Genomic DNA, 14,250 nt, shown 5'->3' with positions numbered 1-14,250 from the left:
AAAATTCTGCAGATGAAATCATTGCATCTTCTAATGTGCAAGTCCAGCTCACATAAATAGTTATAAATTTTGCATTTGCTGAGCTGTTTAGAACAGCTTAAACTGAATACAAAACAACAAACACTGATGCACGCTCTCGGAACGCTTTTCCCGTAAATTAATTGCTGCAAAAATTGCATAGCTTTCAAAATACCGCAGTTTGAAATTGGGTCAAAGTTGCAAATTCGACAATGCGTAGTCTTTCAAAGTTTTTCTTTTTTTCTTTATCGAAAGCTGCTTAAAGCTAACTTTCTCTTGATGCGCTGGGGATCAACATTTCTGACCCCTTGCTGGTTGGTTTTGAACTGTTCGACACGTACATTGGTTGCCTTCAACAGGTCAAGGCGAAGACTGCTTCCATTTCGCTTGTCTCCGGAACTATCCGGCGTCCTCGCAGAATTCTTTTCGTCATTGTTCGACTCCTTTTTGGTCTCGGGGGTGTTGCTTGATACTTCTTCTTTTTCCTTTCTTTCACTTTCTTCTGGACACGGAAAAATTAGGCGTTTTCTGATTTTCGAATGCGAATGTGCTCTTGCGCCAGCGCCAGATGGAAGATTTGCTGAAATCACCCTTCGATGCAAGCGCTTCTTCTTCGGCGCCCATAAAATATGCTCCGCGAAGGCCGGGCTGTCCTCCATGGGTGGGGTAACTTGTGCAGTTGATACACATCCCTCCATTTTTCTTAAAGAGCTGTAACAAGGACTTGCTCGGCTCGGTTGAAGTAACAATACTCAAATGGCACAATACTACTGATGAAAGCCTTTCTTGTTCAATTGAATGACGGCGGTGAGCAAAACAAATTTTAGCGCGTGTTTAGACTTGCCGCGTCCTAAGCGAAGCTCTGATTGGTTAACTGATGTTACGTTGTCATGACATTGCCCAATCAGATCGCTAAAACGATGACATAACCTCTGTTCTCTTTCACTGCTGGCTCTTACAGCATGGTTAAATGGAGGACGAAAAAGACTTGTCGTAATTTTTGCCTTTGAATGGTTTATTTTCGCATTTTGTCAGAGAATAATTCGTTAGTTGTTATCATTACTATACATGATGGCCAAAAAGAAATCGTCAATATTGTCAAAGGGTAAGCCGAGTAAGAACTTCCAGCAGAAAAGGAACAAGAAAGGAGGGAAAACGACGCCACAAAATCTCAGGAGAAAGAAGGCTAGAGATAAGGAGACTGATGATGAGGTATCGAAATATATTTAAATGTATAGAATCAAGTGAGGAAAACACCATTCGTCGGTCCATCAGTTTTAAACTACGATGTACGCTTCTCCTTGTATAAGTGAGCTTATTTGTAACCTTGCATACCCCGTTAGAGGCTCCGAAACTTTTCCATTGCAGACCATGTCATGTTCTCTAGGGAATCGTTCTTTTAACCATTTAAAATATTTATTCATATAAGCACGACTATTTGAAAATTTGAAAGCGAGAATTCTTAAGAGTATCATCACATGGTCTGAAAAGGGAAAACAAACCGCTCAGGCTGAAATGACCTGTTCTGGTTGGATTTGGGAGACCTACAGTGGAAAATTATATTAAACAATTAGATCTGAGCTGGAGATTTCTATCACGTGATAGTTGACGAGGGCACAGCCTGAGTCAACTATCATGCGTAGAAATATCAAGTTCATAATTTAATTATTTTAGTATAAATCTACTAGTTGTTCAAAACTTTATCTAAATCCTTTTCACAGACACTTCCCAAATGCCAAGAAGCAGCCTTCATGTTATTAACAAGGGCATACTGCTGCGCTACTCACTATCTATCGCAGAAAAGATAGTGAGTTACATAGCCAATCAGAGAACGCCATTCAGATAGAAGGATAGTAGATTTATACTAAAAACTGATAGATAAAAGGTTGACTATTGTATGATTGATCAATATTTTGCCTAAGTTATATTTTATGATGTGCACTTTTAGCTGTGCAACATTAAGTTATGGTGCAGGGAGGTTTGGAGAGCATATAAAAGCATGCAACGTGAGAGTTGCTCAAGGCACAGTTGAGAGCAACTTTAGCTCCCTGTGTACTCTCCAAACTTCCCAAGTGCATCTACTGTATAACAATTAAATAGGTTCTTTGCAGCTGTGGTCGCGTGACTTAATTTCTTCAGAACACAATTTTCATGTAATAGACTATAAATTAAAGAATGCCAGAAATGGAAAGAGCATATCAAAAATAACAAAATTGCTAAGTTTGAGGTCCCTGGCATGAAAGAGTAAGTTTATATGACAGTTTAACTTTTCGGAAAATTCAGCGGATTTATATGGTAAATGTTGCTGGAGAGCTGGTCTTGCCCTCCGACAACTGTTTCCATAAAAATCTTCTTAATTTTTTAAAAATTCAAATCATCATAAAATCTCGTCTTTTGAAGCCAAGGACCTCAAACTTGGCCATTTTGCTATTTTCAACATGCATTTCCATTTCTGGCATTCTTTCAGTTATACTGTAGCTCATAATTTCATGAAAAGTAGGTCATGTGATGGCCTAGGTGCAAAGCCCTATTAAATTTGTTAAAGCTTGGGTATATTGCAGCTTGAAAACTTTGCCAGTGAAAATTAACTTTTTTGGTAATAACCACTTGCATGAGACAGGGTTCGTACTGGTCATGGAAAACCTGGAAAGTCAAGGAGTTTATAATTTCAATTTCCAGGCCTGGAAAGTCATGGAGTTTTAGTGAGGGTCATGGAAAGTCATGGAAAAGCAATGTGCTTTCTGAGATTAAAAATGCAAAAAAGATGAAAAACTGAAGAAATAACAGACAAGTCAGAAACAGACATTAATGTCTGCAGAAATAAACACAAGCATGCATTTTAAACATTATAATGTTGGAAAGTACTGTTAAAAAAAAATACAGTCGTGTCAAATCATGATTGTTTTGGGCAATACTGTCAGAACAACCGCTTAACTTAGGTCAAGGAAAATTCAGAAAGGTCACGGAAAAGGTCTTGGAAAGTCATAGAAAAAGTTTTTAAAAGCTCAAAAGAGTATGAACCCTGTGAGAAAAAACAAATTCTGGTTGACAAAGTAAACTTTGTGTGTGCTTTGAGTAATTGCATCTGGGCAACTTCTTGAAATCTATAAAATGTTGTCATATTGCATATAATGAACCATGGAGCTGTACTGTTTACATTCAAATTTTTTTAGAAGATTGTGAGTTCACTTTCCCCTGAGGCATGCCTTCATTTTTTGTTTTTGCTTTTCTGTACTTCTCCAATCCAGGAGTGGTTCACCTGAGGGTTGGTATCATTCTTTTACAATAATCTGACTCGTGCAAGTTTAAGAAGTGAATATATAATGAAGTTTGGCTGCAGTAGTTGCTGTGTTCATTTTTGCCTGAATAATTCCTGCCAGCTAATCACTACCCTTCAACCATGATTTACATGTACATTACTTTGTATGATAACAATGTAGATATTTAAGTGCCCTTTTTATGCCTTATTGTTTTATGTAACCTTCTGTCATTTTATTTGTATCAGGTAGAAACCAGTGGACTCTATAACCACGAAGAAGATGAGAATTTTAGGCAAGATGATGTTGATGATAATGATGAGGATGACACTGTATTCAACACAAGAGGACTTGTCACCGAGCATAACAAGAAAAAAAAGAAGTCTGGAGGATTTCAATCAATGGGTAAGTTGTGTTTTTAACAAACCCAAAAAATTATTGGTCAACAATTCAAATTGCAGTTGCATTGCAGATCACATTCATCAAAATTCATGGTAGATCCTTTTCCACTGAGCTTCATTTTAAAATATCTTCCCTTAAAAGTTTACTTTGAACTTAAAAGAACTGTCTCTTCTACTGAATGAATAATGCAGGAATACCAGAGTGCAAAGAAAACAAATCTTCAGGCTTGTCCTTTGGGCAAATTTATGATGTACTAGCCTGAAAATAATTCTCACTAGAGGTAGCCTCCCCCTCCCCCACCCCCACACCCAACAAGCTGGTCTCTTAAAGTACCTCTGAATTTCCTCAAAAATTTTCCCAAGAAACTCCACTTACTTATGAGGCAAGTGACAGACAGAATCCACTAGCTACATGCAGCCACACTGGAAAATCCACTAGCTCTGGGCTATTGGACAGGACTCTCTGTGCATACTGATTAGGAAGCTTTAGAAACCACAACGGTGATGCAGAGGACAACATGGATTAAAAAATGAGTTTGCATTTTACCTACGAATCTTGGGGTACCATAAAGTCATTTACTTTGATTCATTGTTTATTACTGTCACAACTATCACGAAACTAAATCTAGGACACATTGATTGAATAAATTCAAAATGAACATTTAAAAAATTAGCCATCGTGGTTCATGTTCTCCAGACAATGCAGAATTTGGTCATTTCACATTATTGTTTTGCAGAGGACAGTAAAGAAATGTACGGAGAATTATAATGCACATGTACAGCCTTTGTTCAGCTCATTAAACCTTTTGTTTAATGACGTTGCAGTTGCTATTGTGGTTTTGTTAAGCTCCCTATTATGACTCAAAAGATGTATCTTTTGCAGTCTAGACTCTAGCAAGTACCATATCGGTGCTTCTTGATTTAATCACACTTTGTCATCTATAAGGTGTATATTATCTTAATAGTCTGGTATAAAAGAGAAAAAACTTACACTGTGCATGATAGAAATGTCTTCATTGAACATGCGTCTCTAGGGTTGAGCTTTCCAGTGTTCAAAGGAGTCATGAAAAAAGGTTACAGGCTTCCTACACCTATTCAAAGAAAGGCAAGTACGATATTTAAATTGCATTGTACAGAGGAATCCCGACTTTTCAAGCCTCCAAGGGAACGAAAATTGGTTCAAAAAATCGGATAGTTTGAGAAATCGAGGGTAAAATTACAGCATTTGACTGAGGAGGGGAAACGACTTTTTGGTTCGAGTTATCGGGAGGTTCAAAAAACTGAGGGTTTGAGAAATCGGGATTCCACTGTAAATCATTAAACTATTTCAATGACATTGTGGATGGAAACAGAATTTAGTCCACCTTCTGGTTATATAGATCTGTAACAAGGGACCTCATCCAATAGTGCTACAATGAGTACAAGTTTTGAAACCAAGTATACATGCTCAAGATCATCTTGGTTCCAGTATCTCTGCTACTGATAAGAAAGTAGGAGGAGTAAGGGCTACAGAAGAGAATGAGACTGGTCTAAAATTTTAAAAAATCATATTTGTTCTTCACTTCCCACTTAACTGATCTCAGTGACACTTCACTATAAAAATGTTACCTTCCAAAATGTTTGATCATGCCTTTTGCAACTTTTTAATATACATACACTGTAATGTCAATTAATATTATATTTCGTGTATAGAATATGTTGATTTATTTTGTCTGTTCCCAAGTGGCAGGAACTATTATTAATAACAGTATCATGACTGACACTGCAGATTTGAGTCTTTGCAGCTGAAGATACTAAGCTGTACATAAAATCTTCCATAATGGACTCATTGATAAGTGGGTCTTTTGTTGAAGCAGTCTATACTAGTTGTGAAGTTACAAAATGAGCAATACATCGTAACCATGCAATGTTTTTCCATTAGACGATACCAGTGATTATGGATGGAAAAGACGTGGTAGCAATGGCTCGCACAGGTACTCTGTATGACACACTTGTTCATTTAATCAAGAATTTTTGTTATTAAAATGCATATTTACAAAAAGTCATTCCATTGTAGCAAAGACAATGCCAACATGAAAGGACAGTTGTATTTATTTTTAATGATGTACAGCTCAATGTTAAATACAAAGAGATGATGGTGTGTGCTCGCTTTTGCCCAGCTTGAAACTAGTCTAAATAAGAAAACAAGAGATATATTGAAAACAGACTAACAGGCCACTGAAAATCTGTCTACTTCTGCTCTTGGTTCAAATAGAAATATTATTACAATTTTACAATTTCTTTCTAAATGTGTAAAAAAAAATGACATGATAGTAATTGGGACCTAGGCAGCTTGACTGGCTAAGTCTATAGCTGATCTGCATTTTTTTCTTTTCTTTTTTTTTTTTGTTCCACAACTGTACAGTGCTGTAAAGCTAAAACTGGTATACATTATGCAGTGGCTAACGCATTGTAATTTTGCGACACACATTACAATTACTTTAGAATTTGAAAGCAATTTGTGGTTAATAGAGAGGGAGAATTCATTTAGTTTACACAGTCACCTAACTTGACTGAAATGCTGAAAGTAAGAGCTTAAGTGTAACAAAAGTCACAAGTATTTTTAATTTGCTAATTTATATGTTTTTCTTAATTTTAATAGGCTCTGGGAAAACAGCTGCCTTTTTGATACCAATGTTTGAAAGACTTAAAACCCATTCAGCCAAGGTAAGTAGCAATCAAAGAAATTCAAGAAAACTGAAATCTGACTTCTTGTTCAGAAGAACAGATGTTAACAGTGATGTCAAGAATGGAAGGAAACTGTCTTATATTGCTTACACATGTATGCATCTTTATTTCAAAATTAAATATTACAACAGCACACCTGTAGGTTTAAAGTGTGAGCAATATCAAACCTTTTTTAGCTCTGATAAAGGTGGAAATAAGTCACTGCAAATTTAGAAAGACAAAAACAGATTTGCGAAAAGAAATTAATAAAATTAGTTGTTAAAGGACAAATTGCTATATTTTAAGCTTGGTAGAAAGATGAAAAACTAAAAACTATTTGTTAAGTGAATGACAAAAGCCTCTCTGGAAAAACCTGAGTTCTCCCAATAGTAGTCAAACATACATTCAGTATGTGCAGCTGTGTGACCCTCTGTATGTCAGCTTGATTCTCTACCCCCTGAGCAACAGGGGACTTGAGGGCTTAGATCTGGCTCATTTACGTTAGCTATGACTGGGTTGAAATGTGAAGAAAGTGTTAAAAAAAAGTGGTGTTATCAAGCAGTTCAACTAAAAGGTTGGTCAATTAGGTCTAAATATTTTCACCCAACAATGGCTACACTACTCTTTGCGCTGTTTATTTTTAATAAAATTAAAGCTAAATGTTCAACAGCAAAATGTATGTACCTTTAAGAAGTGAGAAAAGCATAATTTTATTTTGAGTTTGCTCAGTGAATGGGCATTATTGCTTCACAGTTGACATTAGAGTAATACCATACCCTCAATATGATGGTTTAAAGTGTTTTTTAATATTGTCATATTTTAGGTTGGTGCCCGAGGGTTGATCTTGTCACCCACACGTGAGTTGGCCCTCCAGACTCTCAAATTCACCAAAGAGGTAATAAATGGACTGCAATAATTTAACATATATTAAGTAAGGTTCACAAACTGTGTATACTATATCAACCATTCTGAGAAATATAGCAGACAAAGTTACAGGAATTAAGCAAGAGTGTAGCAAAACCAGAAACCAACATGAGATATAAATAGCATTGCAGCTGAAATTTATTATTTATTGCAGTTGAACCTGGGGTAATAAATGATTATAAAACGTTAAGATGTTTTAAGAATTTCAAATGATTAGTTACAAATGTTGAAATGAGCATTTCAGGTCTCCAGACTCAAACATACATTACTTTTCTGTCCTTCTGTATAAAAATATTTTGCAAAACTGTAAATGTATGAGTGAATAAATTAAATTATTGTCATTGTTGTTGGTGTTTAAATTCTTAATTTTGTGTCCAACTTTCAGCTTGGTAGATTCACTGGTTTAAAGGCAGCTGTGGTGCTTGGTGGAGATAGGTGAGTATTGTTAAAATGCTGATTAGCAGGACAATATTTGGTATGGGAAAGGAGGTTGCTCATAATATTTCTGTGAAATTTCTTTTACATGAAGTGTGCTTTTATTCATATATTTCTTGTATATGGCAATTTACTGACAATGGCTTCAAAACAAAACTAGTTCATTTGTAATCACGTAACTATGCTAATTAGGGTTTTTCCAATTTTCCTGATCAAAATACATATAATATTCATTTTGGTGAACTCTCAGATATTTCACTTCCTACATTGCTTGTGCATTTTAAGATGGAATAGATCAGACAAGAAGTGGTACATTCCTTGTGGTAACATCATGCCCAAGGATGACTTTTCCACTGTGTGATCTCCCCTGTTCTTATTTACTTTGATTTAATCAGCTGCTAAGTTGGAGGCACGGTGGCCTCATGGTTAGTGCGCTTGACTCAGGAGCAAGCATTGTGGGTTCGAGCCCTGGCTGGGGACATTGTGACGAACAAAACTCGCTAACTCCCTAGGGAAACAAGAAGTTGAACTTTCGACTCGCACATGATCAGGTCATGCTCCTTGAAACTGCAGCAAATTTTTGAGCCAGCCGGCATCAAGAAAACAATTTCTTTGCAGTTCTTTTTTCTATTTTTGAGTTGGGAGGTATAACAAAACACTTAATGACTGGTCCCACGGGAAACAATGAGTTTTGTTTCCCCTCAACCTCAGTGTTCCCCTCGACTTTGTCTCGGGGAACACTGGGGGTCTCGGGGAAACAAAACTCACTGTTTCACTTGGGGCCAGTCATTAATTAGCTCTTATTGACCGAGCGGGAGGTCTGTATGGATGAATCTTGACCAAGGTCGTGAGTACAGACCAAACGCAGTGAGGTCTGTGCACACGAACGAGGTCAAGATTCTCCCATACAGACTGACTTAGCTCGGTTAATAAGGTGTTTATTATATGGCAAAGAAGAAAACTTTAATTTGTTTAATGTAACTGGTTTGCTAACATTTTGCTTGCAAACGGAGATGAGCTTTTAACTTAAACCTGCCGAAATTTGCTCATCCTCTTTACTTTTTTGTTTTTTTTGTTTTTGTCATCAGGCTTTTTGGCACTTCCATAAATGATTGAGAAGAAAATAAAAGAAAACGGTGAACATTTGTGTATTTTAGTTTGCTACTTTTTCAACGCAAAATGAAACCGGTCTAGATGCCTGTCTCGATGGGAAAATCTAGACTGCGGTCAATATCGATTTCAGCCAGTCAAATTCGTGAATTTGGTAGTTCCCAGTCCTTGTGAGACACGGCCATATAATAAGTGCTTATTAACAAACTAAGTTAACAACAAAGAGTAGCTGGTACTTGCGGTCAGCGGTATTCGTGTGGTATTGCATGCTCAGTGTTCTTCGCCATTGTACTACCAGTAGCATGTTCCAGTGTGGTGGTCCCTGGAATGGTTTTGGTCTATTCATTGACATCTTTCTGCCCCCCCCCCCCCCCCTTTCCCTCCCCGTCTCCACTGTGAACTTAGCATCACCGGTGCCTGGAAGACTATGAGGGGGCTCATGGTTGGGTTGCGGGGATTGCCAACCACGGGAGCCTTATACTGTCTACAGACCGGCTAGTCATAGTGGAGGCTCCCTGTTATCCCAGGCACCCATCTTCCAGCATGATGCAGTTGTTAACTGGGGGGTAACCTTGCAATGGACTAGCATCCCATCCATGGGGGAGTAGAAATACTCCTAGTCACTTCATGCTACTGAAACCAGAATAAGCCACTTGGCTCATATGAAGAGTTTAATCAGCTGCTAACATTAAAATATCTACCATTGGGGCCGAGGACTTGGCCCCTTCAGTTTGACAACTTCTTATTGATAAGTTCTTTGTCATCATGTAGTAACCTGAGCAACTGAAACAAAAGTGCAATGATATATGTCAGAAATTATCTAGAACTGTCCAACCCTCCACCCACCCACAATGGAATGCTTTTAGGTATTAATGCTGGGTCACTACACCTCTAGAAATTTCAAGGGTTTGCGTCAGCTGGCTATTGAATTTTTTTTTTTACTGCAAGTTTGGCCAAAAGAGGCACATCAAGCTATTTAGCTTGCCCCAGTCCCCGTAGCATTTTTGCAACCATGCAGGAGTAAAGCTAGCATGCCATCCCAGGGTAGTAGCAAAACTCCTTCTCCCCCCCTCTCCCCCCCCCCCCCCCATCAGAATCACTCAAATAGGTTGCTGTCCTCCTAAGTGAAGAGAAGAACTATGAGAGTAGTAAAGTGTTTTGCCCCCAAAACACAACACAGCTGTATCTACTGTCAAACCCGCCTTACGGCTGCCATGTTTATATCCACCTTGTTATTACAGCCACTTCATGCTACCCCAAACAAAAGCTCAGTCAGCCATTTTCTTAATATCATTAGAGAACCCCTGTAATATGGCCAGATTGTTGCGGCCCATTGGTGACTGGAATAACAGGGTTTGACTGTACATTGATGTACAGTTTTAGTATCGTAAAAGTTCATAATGTTGTGGCTATTATTGATTTCAGTCTAGGAGGGCAGTTTGCAGCATTGCATGGAAATCCAGACATGTAAGTCCCTATACTGATAATTTATTATTACCAGTAGTTGTGATTATTACTTTGTTGTAACATCAACATTGCTTTGCATCATTATTTTAATTTGTGGTTTATTACTAACAGTTACTGTATTCATCAGTAATTTAAGTAACTTTATTTATTTATTTATTTATTTATTTATTCATTTATGTATTTATGTATTTATGTATTTATGTATTTATGTATTTATGTATTTATGTATTTATGTATTTATGTATTTATGTATTTATGTATTTATGTATTTATGTATTTATGTATTTATGTATTTATGTATTTATGTATTTATGTATTTATGTATTTATGTATTTATGTATTTATGTATTTATGTATTTATGTATTTATGTATTTATGTATTTATGTATTTATGTATTTATGTATTTATGTATTTATGTATTTATGTATTTATGTATTTATGTATTTATGTATTTATGTATTTATGTATGTATTTATTTATTCCATTTACTTATTTATTTATTTATTTATTTATTTTATTATTATTTTTTTTTTTACATAGTATTGTGGCCACTCCAGGACGGTTTCTTCATGTCATGATGGAAATGGACCTGAAGTTGACTGCAGTAGAATATGTTGTGTTTGATGAAGCTGACAGGTACAACGTTAGGAAAAATAAATATGGGTTATTGACCAAGCTTGTTCGGTCAAGATGGCTGGATGTTGGTCAAGTTCTGTTTTTTGCGTGTTTATGGACCGAGACGGAGTCGAGGTCCATAAACACACAAAAAAGAACGAGGTCAATATCCAGCCATCTTGACCGAACAAGCTTGGTCAATAAAGGATTTATTATGTGGCTCTTGGGGAAATTTTTCTTGCGGGACACGGCGGGTAGTCCCTAGTGGGCAAGATAGCTCCATCTTGCCTGCTCACGTAGCCAATCACAGTGCAGGATTTGATTCATCTTGCCCACCCACGGAGGTAGCCACGTAATAAAGTCAAATCCTGGCTTACAGACATTGATTCCTCCATTGTTACTACAGAATGGTGGCCAGCTGATCTCTAGTTCTCAAAACCATTAAAGTCATCAAGTTTAACAATGGAAATCATAACGGCAACAGTGTTTGGATATCTGCATAGATTTGTAGGGTTTATTTCTCCGTTTTCTCCTTAGTTTTAGTTTTGATTGAGAAGATATAAGCGAACACTCAAGGCAGTGTTTGACCACATTTCCAAACACCTCAAAGTTACATGGAATTGCATGGAGATTTAGGCTTAGATAGTCGAAGTTCATCTGAAGTAACAGTGATTAATGAGATTGGCTCCTTGATCAAGTAACAATTTTCTTTTTTTTTGCAGGCTCTTTGAGATGGGGTTTGCTCAGCAACTTCATGAAATTATCAATCGTCTTCCAGATTCCAGGTAAAATATTCTACACATAAGTTGACCTTTGTAAATATATTTGATTTAATTCACAGATGTTTCTTTTTTGGCAAAGCAATGAACAAAGGATGGTAAAATATTTAGACTTTTATTTTAGCGAATGAATTAGTACAACTTCTTTCTTTTGGCAAACGTTTGAGTGCAAGTTAGTGGTGTAGTTTTGCAGTGCAAAGAGCAGTAAGTGAAAAAAAAAAAACCGTAACAAAACAAAACAAAAACAAACAAACAAACAAAACAAGCGTTACTTGGAGACACCAGCCACTTAGTTTTCCTCTTGTTGTCGTTTGTGTTTAATCTCTAACAACCTGTAATCAAATGCCTGGAACAGGCTTGTGATGCAAAAGGTTCACCTTAGTCTAGCTCCTTAGTTTATCATTTCCCGAGTCTAGCTCTGTCCTTGGTGGAGCTGTTAAGCTGGCCGTACATAATAAGCCCAGCCTCCTGTGTTGACATAGTTCTGTTTCCTTCTTTTCAGACAAACCCTTCTGTTTTCTGCAACTCTTCCAAAATTATTAGTGGATTTCACGAAAGCAGGTAATGTGAGCTGATAATTACGATAATCCTTGTAACTAAGCTGCAAGTTCTCAAGTAGTTTTCAACGACGTGCGATGTTTCAGTAATGTGGATTGATAATCATTATAACTAACACCACGCCAGATAGATTTGAAAACGCAGCTTTATTTCTACGGTTAGACCTACCGTCCACACTAATCCGTCACGAAAACGGAGCTTTTCGAAAACCCTCTTCAACCCGGAGGGTTTTGAAAACGCGTTTTCAGAATGAAACCTCCGTTTTCAAATTCCTCCGACATAGTGTGAATGGGGCCTAAGCTACAAGCTCTCGTTTTCGTAGAATGAAAAGAAAATGAGTTAGAACAGAATGAAGTTTTACAAGATACAGTGTATTTGTATCTTTGATAGGTTTAACTGACCCTGTCCTTATAAGGCTGGATGTTGACTCCAAACTAAGTGAGCAGTTAAGGGTAGGTCATTTTGTTGTCCCTGTTGTTTTCCCACTTTTTTGTGTGTTCAATGAGGAAAAAACATGTTTCACTTTCTGTTAAACTTCACATGATTTGTGTTAGGTATGATGTTATATCGTTACACAAGTCGTTTTCACAATTTGTTCTTTTCTTTTCAAGCTTGCTTTCTTTTCACTGAGATCAGATGACAAACCAGGTTAGTCCCAACCTTGTTTTACAGTACAGTAGCTCAATAAGTTCCCCCAATAAATTTCACACCTTTCTTTTGACATTGGTAATCATGACTTACTAAGCTGTCGATTTTCGGCGTCAACACCAAATGTCTGTGTCAGGGAGATGTCTGTCTTAGACAGCCAGCTGGGTTTACCTGTCACCCGTTACACTTAGGCTGCTGAGATTACATATGTTAGTGTGTTCACAGACGTGCTGTTTTCTCTAACAAAGCCGAGAACGCGAACAAAATAAAAACCCCGTTAGATTGAAAGAATGAACACGCAAAAAGGTACTGTGTACGGAATATATTAATATTGTTTTCTATGAAAGGCTTAAAAAAAACACTGTTACAGCTACGTAAGCATCGTTTCAGTTGTATTGTTTTTGTTTCAGCTGTGTTGTTGCACATTCTTCAAAACTTGGTCAAACCATCTGAACAGACCCTTGTCTTTACGGCTACAAAGCACCATGTGGAATACTTAAAAGAGGTACACAGAACGAAAGAAATAACCCAGATACAGTTTGAAGAAAAAGGCCATATTCGTATTCTCGGTATTGGACTGGAACTAGCTTGGAATGGAGGCTGATGCGGGGGAATAACATTAAAAAGAGATTAATGTCATTTGCATTTGAAAAGACTCCCTGCATTAGCCTCAGTTTCAAGCTAGTTCCGGTCCCATACCGATAATGCGAAAATGGCCTATTATTAGTCCGTTGAGCTACAAATACTCATACATGTAACGCCTTTTTCAACGAAGATCCCCGATACCCGTGGGTAGTCTCACAAAAATTGGGTGTGGATGTGCGGCGTGGCAGCGTGGCCGAGTGGTTAGGACGCCTGACTTGAAATCCGGAGGCTGCGGGTTCAATTCCCGCTCTGACCACTAAACTGGAGTTATTTTCTCGGTAGACCCTCGTTCAGCTCCTCAGTCATGCTTGTAAATAGCCAACTGGTCTTCCTCTCGCCAGCTGGGACTTTTAAGCCTATTATGTTTAGTTGATATATTTGTTTCTTTCAGTTCAAGTGGCATGCCTGTGAACTAGCTAGGTGTAGCTAAGTGCAGTGTCCACTATAAACAACATTTAAACAACTTTTTTTTTGAACAGCCCACCTCCACGACTAACTCTCTTAACCTTTTCAAAGTTACACTCAGAATTAGATGTAGTTTTTTCTCATTTTCTCGGTATATTACAGCTGCTAGAAGTCGCTGGAATAGAAAGTTCCTTTGTTTACAGCACCTTGGATCAAGCAGGTTAGTGGGCAAGCTTGAACGTTTTTGTTATTACATGCCAACAGTTCAGGGTTTGATGGTG

The 14,250-nt window shown here is 37.4% G+C and overlaps 1 protein-coding gene across 1 annotated transcript in view; it reads left to right on the top strand.

Moving 5' to 3' along the window:
* Positions 1-272: 272 nt before the first annotated feature.
* The window catches only part of LOC145494608 (ATP-dependent RNA helicase DDX54-like), a 33,522-nt gene continuing 19,544 nt past the window's right edge, over positions 273-14,250 (top strand). Inside the window, exons 1-15 of the mRNA XM_081474134.1 lie at positions 273-1,230; positions 3,524-3,680; positions 4,711-4,781; positions 5,598-5,649; positions 6,318-6,382; positions 7,206-7,277; positions 7,692-7,741; positions 10,277-10,318; positions 10,860-10,955; positions 11,657-11,719; positions 12,216-12,274; positions 12,662-12,723; positions 12,883-12,919; positions 13,330-13,424; positions 14,132-14,189. Coding sequence (XP_081330260.1) covers positions 1,087-1,230; positions 3,524-3,680; positions 4,711-4,781; positions 5,598-5,649; positions 6,318-6,382; positions 7,206-7,277; positions 7,692-7,741; positions 10,277-10,318; positions 10,860-10,955; positions 11,657-11,719; positions 12,216-12,274; positions 12,662-12,723; positions 12,883-12,919; positions 13,330-13,424; positions 14,132-14,189 — 1,123 coding nt within the window. The 5' untranslated portion in view covers positions 273-1,086. The remainder of the gene's footprint in view (positions 1,231-3,523; positions 3,681-4,710; positions 4,782-5,597; positions 5,650-6,317; positions 6,383-7,205; positions 7,278-7,691; positions 7,742-10,276; positions 10,319-10,859; positions 10,956-11,656; positions 11,720-12,215; positions 12,275-12,661; positions 12,724-12,882; positions 12,920-13,329; positions 13,425-14,131; positions 14,190-14,250) is intronic.

This window comes from Orbicella franksi, chromosome 8 (genome assembly GCF_964199315.1).
Source record: "Orbicella franksi chromosome 8, jaOrbFran1.1, whole genome shotgun sequence".
Classification (NCBI taxonomy): Eukaryota; Metazoa; Cnidaria; class Anthozoa; order Scleractinia; family Merulinidae; genus Orbicella; species Orbicella franksi.
Note: the sequence above shows the minus strand (reverse complement) of the source record. Positions and strands in the feature narration are given on the sequence as shown.